This window comes from Rhinatrema bivittatum, chromosome 4 (assembly GCF_901001135.1).
Source record: "Rhinatrema bivittatum chromosome 4, aRhiBiv1.1, whole genome shotgun sequence".
Lineage (NCBI taxonomy): Eukaryota > Metazoa > Chordata > Amphibia > Gymnophiona > Rhinatrematidae > Rhinatrema > Rhinatrema bivittatum.
In genome coordinates this window covers 148,415,128-148,431,690 of record NC_042618.1, presented here as the reverse complement: position 1 = coordinate 148,431,690, position 16,563 = coordinate 148,415,128, and the positions used below count along the sequence as shown (strand labels likewise).

At 46.6% G+C, this 16,563-nt stretch overlaps 1 protein-coding gene across 6 annotated transcripts in view; it reads left to right on the top strand.

Annotated features, from left to right (window-relative positions):
- Positions 1–16,563, top strand: part of RALGAPA1 (Ral GTPase activating protein catalytic alpha subunit 1) — a 647,855-nt gene that overhangs the window by 228,423 nt on the left and 402,869 nt on the right. For all 6 annotated transcript variants that reach the window (XM_029598964.1, XM_029598967.1, XM_029598968.1 and 3 more), the window contains one exon: positions 1,539–1,694. In XM_029598964.1, coding sequence (XP_029454824.1) covers positions 1,539–1,694 — 156 coding nt within the window. The remainder of the gene's footprint in view (positions 1–1,538; positions 1,695–16,563) is intronic.

The following is a 16,563-nucleotide window of genomic DNA, read 5'->3' as shown; positions in this document are numbered from 1 at the left end:
CATTAGGGGCTGATTTCCTTGGAGCAGATGGCTTGCTTTTGTCTCACGGTTTGGCTTTTGAGAGAAGGCTGAGAGTCAAAGGCTATTCAGAGGAAGGAATTTCCATGTTGCTTCAGACTAGAAATGTTTCTTCTTCTCTGGCGTATGTATGAGTGTGGACAAGTTTTGGAGGCTTGAGGCTTTGACTCTGGAGACCGTGGCATCTCCATTTACATCTTAGGTGTGAGCCATTCAGACCTGTTTTGCAGGAGGGTTTCCAGAAGAGTTGATGTTAAGAGCTTGTACAATGCTTCCTTTGAGCCTCTGAAAAGAGCATCTCTGAAAGGTGCTACGTTGAAGGTGGTATTTTTTGTAGCCATTTGTTCAGCTAGGCATATTTCTGAGATGAAGGTTCTATTGTACAGAGATACCTTCCTCCAATTTTCCGAGTACAGGGTTTTTAACCATACAGTTCCATCTTTTTTGACAAAGATGGTATATTTCCTTCATCTCATTCAGTAGAGTTGCCTGCCTTTAGAGGTTATCAGTTGTAGACTATTTGTTTTAGGAGCTTCATGTACAGGATGGGCATCAGGTGTTGCTTTAATATTTGGAGGTCACAAATGTATTCTGCAGATCGATCCGTCTTTTTGTTTTAATTAGTGGTTGCAATGAGGGTGAAATGGCTTCCAAAACTTCTATTGCTCGGATTCAGGAGATGATGCCGTCTACTTCCATTTGTGAAGATCTAGAGGTTCCAAGAGTTTGAAGGCTAGCACTAGTGTCTTCATAGATGGAGTGCCTGTTGATGGCCCTCACAGGACATTTGTAGACCTGCAACCTGGTCATTGTCATATGCTTTTGTCAAGCATTACCGACTGGACATCCGATCCACCAATGCTGCATCTTTTGGGACGGGCATGTAGCAAGCTGATCTTTCAGACTCCCACCCAGTTTAGGATGGTTTGGGTACATTCCATTCATCTAGATTGGGCTAGTGGATAAGGAAGAAAAATTGGTTCTTCCAGCTAACTTTCTTTCCAAACCAGTCCAGAGTCCGTCCCTTTGTGTCTGAAAATTGCTTTTCAGAATGTCTACTTGACTACATAAGGACTAAGGTATATATGCTGTGTTGTCTTGAACTGGTTTTTCATGCCCTCTTTAAGGAAAAGGAGTGCTTGCAACCTTGAGTTTCACTAGAAGTTTGGAATTCTGCTACTTGTATAAGGGGTTGTGTTTAGCTTTGTTACATATATATTGGCAGGATGCCACAGTAGCGCATGTTTCTAGAGAAACAGTAAAACTTTTATTCTCTGTCTCCATCTGCTGGTAGGGGAGTAAAACCTATTTGTCTGAACTAGTCTGGTAAGAGTAAAGGAAAGAAAATTCACAGGTAAGAATCAGTTTTTCCATGTGCATCCTAAGTCTGGACTGAGCCTCACTGATATATGGTACTAAGATTACCATTCTGATATTAACATAATCCTCCTGCTTTTGCACTTTCTTCACAGCTTTATTGATTTTAATGAATTAGCGTATGTTTCTTTTTATAATATTAGGCAACTATGCTGCCTGACAAATATAAGCAAGGTAAACTTCATGCTTACAAGCTGATCTGCAGAATAATGAAGAGGAGACAAGATGTATCTCCCAACAGGGATTTTCTAACCCATTTCTACAATATAATGCACTGTGGCCTGCTTCATGTGGATCAAGTAAGTTTCATTCAATTGGTTTTCATTATAATGATTTCCTCTGGGAATAATTAAAAAAATGATTTGAGTAATTTGATTGACTGCCAATTGTGTTTTCAACTGTAATAGGCAATAGTAAGAACATTCTGGAGCAGTTCAGAACCATCTCATTTTTGCTCTTTAATCAAGAAGCAAGATGATTTGAGAAATAACCAGATTCATCTGGTTAGAAATGTGCTTAGTAGTGTTTAAGGCATTTATGTGTCTCTAATGGGGGCATGGTGCTATTTGTATCAAATGAGGGTACTTTCTAAAGAGCACGCACTAGCAGGCTGGAAGAGAGAGCAAGAAAGAAGAGCACTAGGATTGGACAGGAATAATCACATCATATACTTGCACATGTTTTGCCGGTATCAACTAGTCACATAAAATTAGAATTTGGGGGCCAGCCTGATAGCTCAGTTATAGTGCTGCTTACTGCTGAGTGGGAAATCTGGGTGTGATTCCCAGACCTGGCTTCTGCTCATCAGTCTAGCTGGAGAAGCTGTGGAGGTCATGTTGACAGGTTCAGCAGGGTGGAGTTTTCAGCCATTGCACAATGATGACATCTAATGGTCAGACTGCTTGTATGCACACACTGGGTTCTGGAGTGAGCCAGGGATTGTGGCCCAGTCCAAAGGATTATTACCACAATAGTTGGTCTAGGTAAACAGGATGTTTAAAAGTGGTTGGGGCGATGGGGAGGCAGGTAAAATAACCCAAATAATTTCAAATAAAAATTTGGGCATTGCAGCTTAACTATAGACTGATTCTGATTGAGCTAGAAGCACAAAGGAGCAGGAGGGATATGCCAGGCAAAAAACAATTTGCAAAAGTATAGAATATAAAGCATTTCACTTGTTTGTTTCCAATAAAAGTAAGTTGTTCCTGTTCATACCCCAGATCAGTCCAGACAAATAGTTTTGCATCCCTACCAGCAGCAGATACAGAGAATAAAAACTTTTCTGGCACTGCTACATAACAGAGTGCCACCTGCAGTCCCTCAGTATTTCTCTGTCTCCAGCAGCTGTTAAAGGTGCAAACCTGCAGTCTGAAGTAAAAAAAAAAAAAAAGATTTAAAATTGGAAAAAAGAAGATTCCTAAGAAGAGGTGGCTCCTCAAGGTATTAAGTTCCTTTGTGGGCCATCTCTCGGGTAGAGTAGGGGAAAGGGGGAGGGGGGGTTGTTGATTTCTGATCTAGCTCAGCCCTAGTTTTCCAGAGGGAGTGAAAACCAGGGGTCCTGGTTCCCTTACTCCCTCTGGGTCCCCTTCACCCTCAACTACCCCCGTCCAGAACCAGGGAAGTACTTAGTTTTTCTTTTTCCCTTCCATTGTGTGTCTGCTTCTGGAGTACTGTTGCTTTAAAAAAAAAAAAAATAAAAAAAAAAAATTAATAATTTAGGATTTTAGCAACACAAAGGCTGACTGGTCTGTGTGCCAGGAGGCAGAATCGTGTGAAGGGGGGACAAGAGGGTCCGGACCGCCGGGCCGGGTGCCCAGGCAGTGTCTGAGCCTTTTTGCCATGCCAGGAGGGGAGTTTTCAGGCAGGAGCCTATATTGAGCGACGACCGCAGTTTAATGGCACTTCATGCTCAGCATGGGAAACTGTCGTGGCTGTGGTCTGAGGCAATTGCGCCTCGATGCAGCCATGTTTTGCCCCGCTTGTGACTACGAAGGGGTAGGGACTTCCAAGGGACTCACCGGCGGGGGGGGGGGGGAGGGTAGTCATTCCACCTGATTGGGCCTGTGCAGGAGACTCGAGGGGAGGGGGGGGTCGGAGGAGGTGATGGCCATCTTGACTCCACATGTTGGGAGCCTAGAGGACTCCATTCCCCCACACTTTCCATTTGATCAGTGCCCTGTTGAGGGCAGGGATGGGGAAGAAAAGCAGGGGGACACGTACCAGGATCAGCAGTACAGCGATTCTGAAGAATTCTCTGCAGAATGTGTCCTGCTCCTTCATAAAGCCTATTTGTCTAAGAAGGAGGTAGGAACTAAGTGCTCTCTCTCTCTCTCTCTACCTGTTTGACTAAGATGCCTAAGGCAGCTAAGTAGTTGGGATCAGGGGGAATTCTTCGGCTTCTGGGCCTCAGTCGTCCCTCCGGTGACAAAGAGGATACATCAGATGAAGCAGAAGATACAGATCACTTGCAGGGAGGTTGAAGGGTTGATCTGGCAAAAGATCCTGTGAGCACTTTGGCTGATGCCATGCAGGATGTGGAGGACATCCCTATCATAGAATGGGACGATCCTAGGGTAGTGAGATTGTTCCGTAAGGAGGAACTGTGGCTACTAATTTCCCAGGTGTTGGAAAAGTTGGGGGTTAAGGTCACAAGAAGATTCTGACAATGAGCAATTGAACCCGGTCTTGGATGGACTATGGGGACTGCCTAAAGCCTTTCCTTTACCAAAGAAGGTGAAGAAGTTGGTGGATCGAGAGTGGGAATCTCCCAAGGCAGGCCTGAAGGTAGCCAGGGCTAAGGCTAAGATATATCCCTTGCTGGAGCAGACCTTGGAGTGTTGGAAGCTTCCCAAGGTAGATGCAGCAGTGTCAGTAGTGACCAAGAAGACGACCATCCCTGTGGCAGGCTCGACCACTCTGAAGGATATCCAGGATCGGAAGCTGGAGATTCTGTTGAAGAGACTGTTTGAGGTCTCAGCCTTAAGCCTTCGTGCGGCAGTCTGCAGGAGCTTGATGCAGAAAGCTTACTTGTGCTGGGTGGCACAAGAGAAGGTGTCAGGAGCGATGAACAAGGCTGCTCAGTCTGTTTGCTTGAGAGTGGCCTATGTGGCGGATGCCCTATACTACATGGTCCGGACTTCTACCAGAAATATGGTTTCCACAGTAGCAGCACGGAGACTCCTCTGGTTACGGTATTGGTCAACGAATGCGTGGTCTAATGCACCGCTGTGTAACCTCCTCCTTTAAAGGAAAGCTGCTGTTCGTGATGATCTGGAACAGCTAATGAAGCAGTTGGGGGAGTCGAAGGGAAATAAATTACACGAGGATAAGAAGACTGGCAAGAAGACCTTTCCGCCACGCACTCATTTTCAAGGCACAAGGAGATTTTGTTCAAACAGAAGTTATTTGCCTATAGTGCAGAAGCAGGACTCGGGAAGGCAGCAGTCCTTTCAGGGGCAGCGTAGGCCCTTCTGTGTAGGTGCTGGCCAGGGGGCTGGAGAAGGTAAGGTTAGCCAATGAAGGCAAGCTGGTCTGTTTCTCCTTGGAAGCCGTTGGATGGAGGCTATCCCTGTTTTATGAGGAGTGGACCAGAGTCATGTCAGACCAATCTGTTCTGGAAGTGATAAGAGACAGCTACACCTTAGAATTTTTTCGCCCACTAAGGGAAGCCTGTGTGGTCTCCCGTTGTGTCTCCCTTGCGAAATGGGAAGTGGTGCGGGACACTTTACAGAGGTTGCAGCATCTAGACAATTGTTCTGGTTCCTCCTCTGGTGCGGAGACTGGGAAGGTACTCAGTATGTTTTGTGGTTCCCAAGATAGAGGGGGACTTTTCAACCCATCTTCAATCTACAGAAAGTCAGTGCGGCGCTCTGGGTACCACGCTTTCGGATGGAAATGCTACAGACGGTAATAGCGGCAGTGCGCAAGGGGGAGTTTCTGGCGTTGTTGGATTTGACGGAGACCTATCTCCACATTCCCATAAGAGTTGACCACTAAGATTCCTAAGGTTCATAGTGCTAGGGGAGCATTTTCAGTTTCAGGTCCTTCCCTTTGTTTTGGTGACAGCTCCGTAGACATTCACAAAGGTGATGGGGTGGTAGTAGTGGTGGCACTCAGGAGGGAAGGAATCCTAGTGCACCTGTACCTGGACAATTGGCTCATCAAGACAAAGTCTGCAGTGATGTCGACATTTGTTTCGATGGGTCATGAGGCTGCTGCGGTCGTTAGGCTGGGTGGTGTAACTGGCAAAGTGTCACGTTGGAGTTTCTGGGAGCTCGGTTCGATACCCGAGTCAGGAAGGTGTTTCTGACCATGGAGAGGGTGATCAAGTTGCAGGCTCAGGTCCTACGACTTCTGCAGCTTTTAGTTCCTAGAGTCTGGGACTATTTGCAGGTCCTGGGTTCTGCGGCATGTACGCTGGAGTTAGTTCCATGGGCATTTTCTCACATGCAACCTTTTTAGAGGGTGCTTTTGTCCCATTGGAATCTGCTCTCAGAGGGATTTCAGCTTCCTTGACACTTCAGGGGGATACCAGGTCAAGTCTCTCAATGGTGGCTGTCTCCTCCCAATTTGGAGAAAGGGATGGACCTGGAGGTACCAGACTGGGTGGTGGTGACCACGGATGCCAGCCTCAGTGGTTGGGGGGTGATTTGTCAAGGAAAAACTGCCCAAGGTCAGTGGTCACCTTTCTTCCATTCATTCAGGGACGTACAGTACAAGTATTCTCGGACAATGTAACAACAGTGGCATGCATCAATCGTCAAGGCAGAACGAAGAGTCTGGTAGTGCAGGGATTATTTGGGTGAGAAGCATCTAGCGGGAGTGACAATGTTGCACGTGGCTCGAGTGGACAACGTGAAGGCAGACTATCTCAGAAGTTCCCTGTACGTACCCAGATCAGTCCAGACAGTGGGTTGAGCCTCCTGTCCAGCAGATGGAGACAGAGAAAAACTGAAAGGGTATCCTATATCAGGACAGTGCTCACCCTGTGACCCTCAGTATTTCTCTGTCTCCAGCAGATGCAGACGGTTGAACCTGCGGTTCCCTCTCCTTAGCTTCCTCTTGTCTTCTCTTCTTGTGAGTTTTTTTCGCCTTGCCTCTATTTGCACAGGATCAAGCAAGTATTTAAAAAAAAAAAAAAAGTGTAAATTCCACAGGAGACAGGCCTGTCTCCTAGCTCTTATAGGGTCCTAGGGGGGATCTTTCCCCTTGATTGTTCAGCCTAGGACCCCTAATCCCCAGTGACTTTTGTTTTTCCTGCCTAGGGGGTGATATTGGTGGTCCAGTCACTCCCCCTTTGTTTTCCCTGGTGACCCCGGCGATGTGGCATGCCTCGGGTCCCGTTGCAGAGATGAGTTAATGCCTCTGCTCTTATAAACCATATAAAATACTCCTGGGGGAATTCTGCGCAAAAAATTAAAAAATTCTGCAACAAAAAATTGAAAATTCTGCGCACACATTTTCTAAATACTGCAAAATTCTGCACATTTATTTTTCAAAATAACACAATATGTTTTGCAAATTATTTTGCATTTCAGTGCAATGTGTGTCCCTGGCAACTTGGCTCATCTGCCAGCAGTGTCAATTGCTGCTGCTGGCAGATGAGCCAAGCTAGCAGGGACTGCTGCAGTTGTTGCTAACCTCTCCACCTGAGTATCCCTGCTCACTGTCTCTCTTGCATGATATCAGACATATGCTTTCTCTCATAATCCATCTGTCACACACATGTTCTGTCTCCCCCCCCCCCCCCCCCCCCAAACAGCCTCCCAGGTAGACACTTACCCACTGGCTCACAACAAATGCAAGGGCTCAAACATACACTCTCAGGGCCAGGGCCTCTTCTTTAGCCCCTCTCTTTCCCCCTCCCCCCTTCTTTCTCTCTTTCTCCCTTCTCTCTTTCTCTGTCCCCCTTCCCCTCTGTTCCTCTCCCTTCTCTCTCGCCCTCTTCTCCTCCTTGCTTGCTTACCTCAAGCTGCCGGTGCAGTGCCGCGATGCCCCCACTCTCCGTGCGCCACCTGATTTCCCCTCCCTTCTCTCTCTCTCTCTCTCCCTCTTCTCTTCTTTTCCCCCTTCTCTTCTTTTCCCCCTTCTCTCTTTCTCCTTTCCCCTCCCCTCTCTCTCTCCCTCTTCTCCAACTTGCTGCTTGTGCCTCGAGCTGCCGGTGCCGTGCTGCGATGCGATGCCTCTATACCTGACATCGCTGTCCTGGATTGGCTGCTGTCCGTGCGCGGCATGCTTCCAGGTTTTTTTTTATTCTTTTCCGGCGTGGGATGAAATCGCGAGGGCAGCGAGGGAGGAAATCTGCGCGGCATGCTTCCGTGGTTTTTTATCCTTTTCCGGCGTGGGATAAATTCGCGAGGGAGGAGATCTGCGCGGCGGCAATGAAATCTGCGGGAACTGCCGCGTTCAGCTATGTGCATAGCCTGCGGGGAGCCTGCTTTGTGGCTCTCCCGCGATGGGCTGTGCTCCGTATGTTTGCCTGGAGGGGAGGGGACCCTCTGGCGGTGGTAAACTCGATGGCCCGAGGTCGGGCCTTTAAACGTGCGGCCAGGCCGGCTCCCTCACAGAAAATCGCAGGAATGGTGGCCATTTTGTGCCTGGACCTCGTTGCCGATTCGGAGCCTCAGGGGGGAGGGGAGCCGGATTTCTCAAATTCACCACCTGATTTAAGCCCCGTGGGGGCCTCCCCTCCCCCCCCTCCATTGCCTGACAAAACACAACGCCGTTTCTCCACGGAGTTTTTGCTGTTGATGCATAGGTCCTATCTGGCAAGCTTGGAGGAACAGGATGATTCTCTCCCAGACACCCCCCCCCCCCCCGGCCATGACCCCTCATATAGTCATCGGTTAGGGCTCTGGCGCCCCGGACTCTCAGGGTACCACTAGGGTCAGGACCGTGCTAGGTGTGCCGGATCCACCTGACCCTCCGCAGCCCTCCCTTCTGCCTGATCCAAATCAGGACCCAGATTTGTCGCTCTCGAATCCGCCTGTCGAAGGAGACAACCCGCGGGTTTTGAGATTATTTAAACGTGAGGAGCTTGACCCGCTTATTCCTTTTGTCCTGGATGAACTTGGGATTGAGGTCCCTCCAGATGAACCTGCCAGTGCCTAGTTAGGGAAGCTTTGGTACATCCCACTGTCTGGACTGATCCGGGTACGTACAGGGAAAGGAAAATTGGTTCTTAACCTGCTAATTTTCATTCCTGTAGTACCATGGATCAGTCCAGACTCCCGCCCTGACTACTACTACTTTTCAGACCCCTCAAAGCCTTTTCTTCACAGGTATAAGGAATCTCTTCTCCATTGCAGAACTATCACTTGGCAGTAATATAAGGCACCGGACGTGTCTATCAAATAGATATCTATATAAGAGCTGTTCTTTGCACTGTTTCAATTTTACATTATATTATTCATGTTTGAATGGTTACTTGCTTGATTTTATTCGGGTTCAATTTCGTTTGTTTCTCTGCTTTGATAACGTTTATACTGAGGGTCGCAGGGTGAGCACTGTTCTGATTTAGGATACCCTTTCAGTTTTTCTCTCTCCATCTGCTGGACAGGAGGCTCAACCCACTGTCTGGACTCATCCGTGGTACTACAAGAACAAAAATTAGCAGGTAAGAACCAATTTTCCTATAACAGCTGGATCCGGGGGAGTGGGAGTTGTCAGCGGAGGCCTTTGCCCTTATACAGGCCAGATGGGGCAGTCCGGAGTTGGACCTTATGGCGGTTCCAGGAAACGCAAAGACATCAGTTTTATAGCCACCGGAGCGAGGTTGGCTCCGAAGGTATTGACCCTCTCGTCCAGACATTGTTGACGAAGATGCTTTTCTACGTGTTTCTCCTGTGGCCTCTCATAGATGAAGAATTGCGTCATATCGAACATCATCTGGGCAAGGTGATTCTTGTGGCACCAGCGTGGCCGTGCTGGCCATGGTTTGCGGATCTGGTTCATCTTGTGGTAGATGGTGCCATTTGTTTGACCCATCTGCACGGGTTGCTGAAGCAGGGACCCATCCTTTCAGACCGGGCAGATAGTCTTTTGTCTAGCAGCTTGGCTTTTGAAAGGCGATGTTTTCGCTTGAAAGGATATTCTGAGCTGGTGATTGCGACTTTGCTTCAGGCCAAGGAAGCCTTCCATGTCTGTGGCTTATATCTAGGTTTGGAGAGTATTTGAGTCTTGGTGTTTGCAGAATGGGCTACAGCCATTGCACGTAGATGTTCCTCAGGTTTTAACCTTTTTTAAAGAGGGGTTGGCAAAGGGATTGGCCTATAATTCCCTCTGATTTCAGGTGGCAGCCTTAGGTTGTCTTTGAGGTAAGCTACAGGGAAGTCTGTTGGCATCTCATCAGGATGTCTTGCATTTTCTGAAGGGGGCGAAGCATCTATGTTCTCCAGTCTGGAAGATGTGCCCAGCCTGGAACCTTAATCTGGTCCTTTGAGTTCTTTGTGGTCCTCTATTTGAACTGATTAGAAGGGCTGCTTTGAAGGTTCTTACCTTGAAATCCATTTTCTTGGTTGCCATTTGCTCATCTAGGAGGATTTCAGAGCTTCAAGCATTATCATGTAGAGACCCTTTCCTATGTTTTTTGGAGGACGGTGTATCATTGCGTACGGTTCCTTCCTTTTTACCCAAGCTTGTGTCCTCATTTCATCTCAACCAGACGGTGGAGCTGCCAGCCTTTCCACAATTTGTCACCTGATACTACACTTATGATGGATCTTCAGTTATTGGATATGCAGCGAGTTCCCTTGCCATATCCTTTTGGAAATCAGATCATCTTTGTCCTGTTCAGTGACGCAAAGAAGGGAAATAAAGCTTCCAAAAGCATGCTTGGAAGAAGATTGAAGGAGGTGATAAGTTCAGACTATATCTGTAAGGGTCGGTCGGTGACAGATGGGTTGTGAGCACATTCTACTAGGTCGCAGGCAACCACCTGAGTGGAGTGTCAGCTGATTTCTCCACAGGAGATTTGTCAAGCGGTGACATGGTCTTCACACTTTTACCAAACATTACCACCTGGATGTGTGGGTGCTAGAGGAGACTGCATTTGGGGAGATATGTTGCACATGGGTCTTTGAGTTCTCGCCTAAGATAGAGGGGCTTGGGTACATCCCACTTGTCTACACTGATCTGGGGTATGAAGAGGAAAGGAAAATTGGTTCTTACCTGCTAATTTTCATTCCTGGAATACCACAGATCAGTCCAGAGACCTACCCCCCTTTTTTGGCTTTTTCGAAAGACTTCCTCGCTTCTGGATATTGCTAAGGCAGTTTGTAATCGTATGCAGATTTACTAAGAATGTAAATAGGTTATGCCTTAGAATTGCTAATTATTATAATCCTTGTTTTGAGACAGGGAATCCTAGTTTTAGGGGGCTCCAACTTTGAGTCTTTTCTTGCCCAGAGTTATTTGGGTTTGTTGGATTGGACATCTTGGCTTGGGTATAGGTCAATACTGAGGGATTGCAGGTGGCACTCTCTGTTATGTAGCAGTACCTGAAAAGTTTTTATTCTCTGCCTTCTGCTGGTAGGGATACAAACACCACTTGTCTGGACTGATCTGTGGTATTCCAGGAACAAAAATTAGCACTCTACCTCTACTTCTGGTAAAGCTATAAAAAGAGGGAGGCATGTCATTGTAGGTAAATCACAGTGGCTCAGCGTGTCAGCTAGTGTATTCTCCCTGGCTTGTGAGTAGGCAGATACCAGGCAGGTGACTGTGATCTGCAGTGGGTCAACACCCTGCCAAGACCAAAACTGGGTGGGTTTTCTAGATCGAGCCCTGGCCTCTTGGTAGAAGACAGCATTATAGTGTACAGGGACTGGGCCTGATTGGCTCATTCGTTTTGACTGAATCAGCAGCAATTTTCCTTTAGTACTAACTTGCAGAAAACCAAAATGCATAATGTTTATACCAACAGAATAATGATTTTAAAGAAATAACACTTCTGGCAAGATATTTCTCAGTTGTTTTATGTTCATCATTTCCTTAACCATGCCAGATCAATCCTAACAAGTGGTATGGAGACAGGAAAAAAAAAGGTTCAAAACTGACCTCACTCCCCTGGTATTGCCTTTATCCCTTCAGTATTCCTCTGACTCCAGCAGATAATGCTGACTTGTAAACTTGTGCTACAGCTACGAATAGGCCGTTCCCAGGAAGGCTTAGGTCCAGGATTCCGGTAGAGTGTAGGCCAAGTTTTGGGGGCACTCTGGGATGATTTTGGGTGAGACTGGTTCTCCCTTCCCCATTGGCAACTGACTCAAATGGAGTCTGAGTTCCCTCATCAGTGGATTAAGTACTGGTGGTCCCAGGTGACTTTGTTCCCTTGGTGAATTCAGCAGCAGGAGTTTCTAACAGTGCACCCTTCCTCTATCATGGGAAAGCAACAAGGAAGGCAGTACAGTTTAAAAAAAAAAAAAAAAAAAGGCTTCCAGGTCAACATTTTCTATGGACTACCTCCCTGTCTAGTATGGTGCTGTGTCGGATTTGAACTCTGTCGGGGAATCAGAGGTGACCACTCTACCCTCTACTTACTTCTGGTAAAGCTATAAAAAGAGGGAGGCATGTCATTGTAGGTAAATCACAGGCTCAGCGTGTCAGCTGGTGTATTCTCCCTGGCTTGTGAGTAGGCAGATACCAGGCAGGTGACTGTGATCTGCAGTGGGTCAATACCCTGCCAAGACCAAAACTGGGTGGGTTTTCTAGATCGAGCCCTGACCTCTTTGGTAGAAGACAGTATTATAGTGTACAGGGACAGGGCCTGATTGGCTCATTCGTTTTGACTGAATCAGCAGACATTTTATTGTTGCTTTGTTTCAAAAATAAATAAAAAAAGCAAACCAGCCTCTTTACCTCCCTTTTCCCTGCAATAGTTGAACAAGGAAGTTCCATGGGAGCTACATATTTTCCCTTGGGTACTGCTCCAATTCTCTACTGATGTATTATTTTAGCAGGCAGCCTTGTATGCATGTTGGAGCTCCTCTCTCCTGCCCTCTCTGATAGATAAGCAATGGAGGGAACAGCCTGCAGAAACAGCTTCCCAAAGGCTCTTTTAAGGCCAAATTAGGCTTGTAATGCTGTAGATTACTATAGATGGTTTAAAAAAAAAAAATCCCAGGATGGTCCTGCATAGGCAGTAGGGATGAGCATTCATTTAAAACAAATGACCTACTGCGATAGATATACTATTTTAATTTGATTCGTTTGCCCCCAGAAATGTACGAGCAAGTTCCATGAATGAAATGCATGTCATTTGTTTCATTCATTTACATTTCAGCATTGAAAAGCATTAGTTGCATTAAAAAGATTCCTATGATTCGTGTGAGGTCAGAGGAGAACCAGGATCTGTTCCCTTGATTTGTCAGTCAAGGAAACCAGACTGACAAAGCAAGGGAACATATTTCCTAAATCATTGAATCACTGAATTTTCCATCCTTCTTATTAAATTCCCTGACTGTTTCAGCTTGCAGTTGGATTCTCTCACTCATGAAGGATACATTGTGCTTTGCTGTTTGAATTCAAGGAATCACAAAAGAAATCTGTGATCTGGAACCATTTTCAAATGAGGGAGACCCCCACGCTTTGCACGTTGTAACTGTTACACAAAAAACAGCAGCCGAGGGAAGCAACTGGGCCACTTAAGCAATTATGGATTTTCAGAAGGTGTTTGACAAAGTTCCTCATGGGAGGCTTCTAGGAAAAGTAAAAAGTCATGGGATAGGTGGCGATGTCCTTTCGTGGATTACAAACTGGCTAAAAGACAGGAAACAGACAGTAGGATTAAATGGACAATTTTCTCAGTGGAAGGAAGTGGGCAGTGGAGTGCCTCAGGGATCTGTATTGGGACCCGTACTTTTCAATATATTTATATATGATCTTGAAAGAAATTCGATGAGTGAGGTAATCAAATTTGCAGATGATACAAAATTGTTGAGTAGTTAAATCACAAGCAGATTGTGATAAATTGCAGGAAGACCTTGTGAGACTGGAAAATTGGGCATCAAAATGGCAGATGAAATTTAATGTGGATAAGTACAAGGTGATGCATACAGGGAAAAATAACCCATGCTATAGTTACACAATGTTAGGTTCCATATCAGGAGCTAGCACCCAAGAAAGCGATCTAGGCGTCAATATGTTGGGAATTATTAGAAAGGGAATGGTGAATAAAGCGGAAAATGTCATAATGCCTCTGTATCGCTCCATAGTGAGACCGCACCTTGAATTCTGTGTTCAATTCTGGTCGCCGCATCTCAAAAAAGATATAATTGCGATGGAGAAGGTACAGAGAAGGGCGACCAAAATAAGGGGAATGGAACAGCTCCACTATGAGGAAAGACTAAAGAGGTTAGGACTTTCCAGCTTGGAGAAGAGACAGCTGAGGGGGGATATTGATAGAGGTGTTTAAAATCATGAGAGGTCTAGAACAAGTAAATGTGAATCAGTTATTTACTCTTTCGGATAATAGACTAGGGGGCATTCCATGAAGTTAGCATGGTGCACATTTAAAACTAATTGGAGAAAGTTCTTTTTCACTCAACGCACAATTAAACTCTGGAATTTGTTGCCAGAGGCTGTGGTTAGTGCAGTTAGTATAGCTGTGTTTAAGAAAGGATTGGATAAGTTCTTGGAGGAGAAGTCCATTACCTGCTATTAATTAAGTTGACTTGGAAAATGGCCACTGCTATTACTAGCAACAGTAGCATGGGATAGACTTGGGTTTTGGGTACTTGCCAGGTTCTTATGGCCTGGATTGGCCACTGTTGGAAACAGGATGCTGGGCTTGATGGACCCTTGGTCTGATCCAGTATGGCATATTCTTATGGACTGGAGCATTACCTGAAGAAGCAGCATCTCCTTCAGTATGTGCCTGGAGATGGTAGAAGTATTAGTCAGAGGGCCCCTTCTGCAAGACAGAGGACACTAGTTTTTGAAAAGAGGATGAGTGTCCCTCAAGCTCCTTCCAAGACTTATACCAGTTAGGTTGCAGGCCAGCAGCAGGAAGTGCCCTCCAGAACCACTTTCAGCAGAAAGCTCATCCACAACATTGTCACAGCCATTTGCAAGTGCTGCTGGTAAAGGTACAGGAGAGCAGCATACATTTCACAAGTGACATATTGACATCCACAAAAGCCTCACACTCCTTCCTTTCTCTGATGGTCCACTGGTGGAACCTGGGTGATGTAGGGTCAGGCAGCAGTTCCACAGGGGCTGGGGTCCATGGATCCAGAGCATGTGGACCTGCATGGCTTACTAGAGAAGTAGAGAAAAATAGCTGGACGCTTCCACCGAAGCATGAAAGCTGGTGACCACCTCTGTGAAATGCAGAAGGAATTAGAGATGCCTCACAAAAGTCTTATCATAAATGTGGGTACCCGCTGGAATTCAACCTACATGATGCTGCAGAGGCTAGTGGAGAAGCAGACACCCCTGCATGATCTGTCTCAGGAAATGGACATACATGTATAGGCTCCCCTAGGGCATCAAGACTGGGTAGTCATGAGACAGCTTGTGAAAATCCTGACGCCCTTTAAGGATGCTGCAGAGGAGCTGAGTGCTACAAGAGCCCCACCTTAGAAGATGTCATCCTGGTAATAAACATCCTGTTAGAAAAATTGGAGGGCTTTCAACAGGAAGAGGTGCTGCGCTGCTTGGTGTCTTTGGAAAAGCAAGTGACAGAGAGACTAAAACCTCTGACCAGAACCCCCACATACATGCTTGGTACATTATGTGATCCACGTGTGAAAGGGAGACTTACACTGGAGGCGAGCAATCTGTCACACATAAAGATCATGCTAACGGAGGAGGTCTGTCAGCTAGAACACCAGAGGTTGAGGGAGAAAAGGGATGTAGAACAGGAGGAAACACTATCACTGGCAAGGTCAGACAGTAGTGCAGGTCAGAGCAGCACTCTGTCATTGCCACCTAGCACACCCTCCACAGGAAAATGGAAACAATCCTCACTTTTGTCCCAGGTGATCGCTAAAGCAGCTGGGAAGAAAGATTCACATCCAATACCACCAAAAGAGATGGCAGCTCAAATCTTAGTGACATACTATCTCACTGATACCATCAAGGACATGGAGACAGAAATGCTGGCATATTGGTCTCTCAAGTGTAGCAAGAGTGGCTCAGCACTGTCTCTCTTGTTCACCGAGTGTCCCCAGTGAAAGAATGTTTTCCATGACAGGAGACGACATAAGCCCTCATCGCTCCAGACTGTCACCACACTTGATGGAAAAGCTAGTGTTCCTTAAAATTAATCTCTTTGCTTGGTTATCCAGATATTCCATGCAAGTGGCAAGATGAATGAAAGGAATGTGAAGGTCCTGTAGCTGCTGGCTGCTCTGCTTTTCTGCATGCCATGCCTCAATAATAGCAATAGGGCCTGCATCCAGCAATATCCAGTGACTGTGATTGACTAACTGCAACTGCCTCTTCTGTCCACAACCATATTGATGCTGCTATCCAGGCTTGAGATGCCAGATTGAGGGCTGGAAAGGTTTGCAATGCTGAGTCCTGCTGTATCCCCAACACAGCCAGTTGGGCCATATTTCAACAATGATATTGCTGCTCCTGTTCAGGCCTGAGATTGAAGATCGAGGGCTGGAAGAGATGCAATGCTGTGTTCCCAACACCACTAGTTAGGCCAGGTCACACTACAACAACCACAGTGCTGCTGCCTCCAGGGTCTGAAAAGGCAATCCAAGGGCCACAGCACAGCAATGCAGAGTCCTGTTGTGTTCCAACCCTGCCATTTGGGCTACACTACAACCCCCACATCACTGTTCCTGTCCAGGCCTGAGATGCAAGATCAAGGGCTGGAAGAGATGCAATGCTGTGTCCCCAACACTGCCAGTAGGGCCACACTTGAAAAACCACATTGCTGCTGCCTCCATGGTGAGTCCTCTGTGTCAAAATCCTCCTGCCTGAATATGTGCCTCCATCCACCAAATTGGGGCCTGTCACTCCCTGCTGCCTCCTGACTTGTCCCCATCCACAAACTGGGGTCTGTCTCAGCTTACTTTCTTCTGACATATTCCCAAGAAAAACACTGGGACCTGACACTTTGGGGTCAAACAGGGCATGCAATCACAGCCTTTTACTTCCCATACCTCAAGATGAACAACACAAGAGTCTAGCAGCAGGACCTGTAGCAGCCTT